General features: G+C 57.1%; 1 protein-coding gene across 1 annotated transcript in view; it reads left to right on the forward strand.

Annotated features, from left to right (window-relative positions):
- The window catches only part of Grin2d (glutamate ionotropic receptor NMDA type subunit 2D), a gene marked incomplete at its 5' end in the record, with an annotated part of 30,541 nt that overhangs the window by 7,191 nt on the left and 20,555 nt on the right, over window positions 1-2,795 (forward strand). The window contains 3 exons of the mRNA XM_019210047.1: window positions 1,779-1,893; window positions 2,140-2,351; window positions 2,571-2,739. Coding sequence (XP_019065592.1) covers window positions 1,779-1,893; window positions 2,140-2,351; window positions 2,571-2,739 — 496 coding nt within the window. The remainder of the gene's footprint in view (window positions 1-1,778; window positions 1,894-2,139; window positions 2,352-2,570; window positions 2,740-2,795) is intronic.

Consider the following 2,795-nt stretch of genomic DNA (forward strand, 5'->3'; position numbering starts at 1 on the left):
TGAGAGGTGAGAGGTCTTTTACTTACTGAGAGTGTACCATGTGCCAAGCACGCTGTAGGCCCAAAGGACTTGTGTGAAACTCAGTCCCTGCTCTCATAGACCTTACAGTCTAATGGGGAGAGAAGCAATGAACAAAGAAGAAAAGAAAGAAAATATCAGCGGTTGGGGAGTTCTGAGATGAAAATAAAGCAAGAGAATGGCACGGGAGAGCGGAGTGGGGGATGGGCTAAGTGGGATGGTCTGCAAAGGCCATTCTCAGTAAATGAAAGAGGCTGAAAAATGGATATGCTGGGTGTGCTGGTGGCACACACTTGTGATCTCAGCACGAGAGCGGCTGAGGCAGGAGAACCGTCATGAGCTCCAGGCCAGCCTTGGGTACATAGTGAGTTCAAGGCCATCGTGGGGTATGTAGTGCGACTCTGTCTCAAACAAACAAAATAACAACGGAAAAAGTACCAAGCACTAAAAGATCAGAGTGAAGGGAGAGGGACCAGCGGGTGTAAAGGCCCTGGGGGCCCTGGGGTTGGAACTGTTTGGGAGCCTGTTGGAGAGTTCACGGGAAACAGCGAGCATTCCAGGCGGCGAGGAACAGTGTGGGAGAAGACACGGTGTGACAGCTGGGTAGACTGATGGGACCACGGTAGTTGAGAACATGCCAGGGCAGGAAAATTAGGGGGGCAGGTGATGAGATTAGGGAGGTGCATTCGGCCAAGCCCTTGCCTCCAGCACCAGGTAGGGGAGCTCAGACTCTGTTCCAGGGCCCTGGGGAGCCCTGGTCCACCATGAGCAGGGAGGGATGGAGCTGCTGGGGCCAGGGAGGACTCGGACTGCAGGCAAGGTGGAGGCTGGAGGCCAGGCAGGAGGCAGGGTGAGGTCCAGGAGGGCTGTGTGGAAGGCGGGAGGGGACAGGGCTGGGGGACAGAAGGAGGGAGATGGAAAGCTAAAAGTTCAGCCCGGTGACTGGGTGGGCAGTGTGACAGTGAAGCCATCAGGGCAGCCAGAGCCCCCTAGGGGCCTCTTCCAGCAGAAGGGACACCGGAGCTGAGTCTTTGCGACATGACAGAGTTGGTCATGGTAGTGTCAGAGAGAACAGCACCCAGAAATGCCTAGAGGTAGAAAATTTGACATATTCAGGGGACATCGCCTTCAGTGTTGATTCCATCAAAAAGGGTTTTCAGAGCCGAGCGAGGTGGTGCACACCTGTAATTCCAGCACTCAGGAGGCTGAGGCAGGAGGACTGCAAGTACAAGGCCAGCCAAGGCTGCATAGTGACACCCCGTCTTGAACAAATGAACAAACAAGCAAAGCCAGGCATGGTGGCACATGGCTCTTACACTCTGGAAGGCTGAGCCAGGAGGAACAAAAAGTTTGAGCACAGCCTGGGCGACTGACTTAGTGAGATTCTGCTTCAAAATTAAAAACAATTTTTTTTAAAGATTTTTTGGGGGCCGGGGATTTAGCACAGTGGTTCCACCGCCTGCCTCACAAGCGCAAGGTCCTGAGTTTGATCCTGGTACCAAAAAAAAAAAAGAGAGAGAGAGAGATTTGGGTGGGAAACAATTAGAGATGGGGCTTGAGAGGCAGGAGCAGCAGAGCATGCAGGGACTCTTGGTCCTCAGCACTAAGCTAAGGGAGATGGGACTGTGTCCTGAGGACGCTGGGTGTTTCTGAGAAGGTGGAGGAGAAGGAGCAGAGATTTCATTCGCCATCAGGGTCGGGGCACGGAAAGGAGGGCTGCCCACCCAGGTTCCCTCACGGCCCTGCTGTCTCCTGCCCAGGTACTTCATGAACATCACCTGGGATAACCGGGACTACTCCTTCAATGAGGATGGCTTCTTAGTGAACCCCTCCCTGGTGGTCATTTCCCTCACCAGAGACAGGACTTGGGAGGTGGTGAGTCACAGCCCAGACCTCGGGCAGGGGAGAGGTCGGGGTCTTGGATGGTGGGGGTGCGGGGCTGAGAGAGGAGGCTGGGCCAGATCTCCTGCTGAGGGAGTCCTTGACTCGAAGGTCTGAGGGTAGGAGGAGCAGGGAGCCCAGACCTTTCTAGGCAGTGGAAAGGTTTGCCCAACCCGGGTTCCCTTTCCATTACCCAGAAAGTCCGCCCAAGAAGGCTGACCGACCTCCTCTTTGTCCAAGGTGGGCAGCTGGGAGCAGCAGACTCTCCGCCTCAAGTATCCGCTGTGGTCCCGCTATGGCCGCTTCCTGCAGCCCGTGGACGACACGCAGCACCTCACGGTGGCCACGCTGGAGGAGAGACCCTTTGTCATCGTGGAGCCTGCTGACCCCATCAGCGGCACCTGCATCCGAGACTCAGTTCCCTGCCGGAGCCAGCTCAACCGGACCCACAGGTGACAGCCGGGATCCAGGAGTTGCAGCTTCAAAACCCCTCCCGTGAAGCCTGCAGTCTCAGCCCCAGCCCACAAAGGCCTCCAGTTTGGTGACCTAGGAGTGCCTCAGTTTCCCCAGAAAGCGCTAAGCCTCGGCTGTCCCTTCCTCCATACCCTCACGGCATGGGGGAGCCTAAGGGAGGGGTCCCCAAGCTCCCCAAGCCTGGTCGCTCCCCGCAGCCCTCCACCAGACGCCCCCCGCCCGGAAAAGCGGTGCTGCAAGGGCTTCTGCATTGACATTCTGAAGAGACTGGCGCACACCATCGGCTTCAGCTACGACCTCTACCTGGTCACCAACGGCAAACACGGGAAGAAGATTGACGGCGTCTGGAACGGCATGATTGGGGAGGTGAGGCGGGCGGGACGGCGCGCTCTGGGCCTCCGGGGGCGGAGCCGACGGTCGAG

The sequence above is a fragment of the Fukomys damarensis genome, unplaced genomic scaffold (assembly GCF_012274545.1).
Source record: "Fukomys damarensis isolate Sample0158 unplaced genomic scaffold, DMR_v1.0_HiC HiC_scaffold_19, whole genome shotgun sequence".
In the NCBI taxonomy this organism is placed as follows: domain Eukaryota; kingdom Metazoa; phylum Chordata; class Mammalia; order Rodentia; family Bathyergidae; genus Fukomys; species Fukomys damarensis.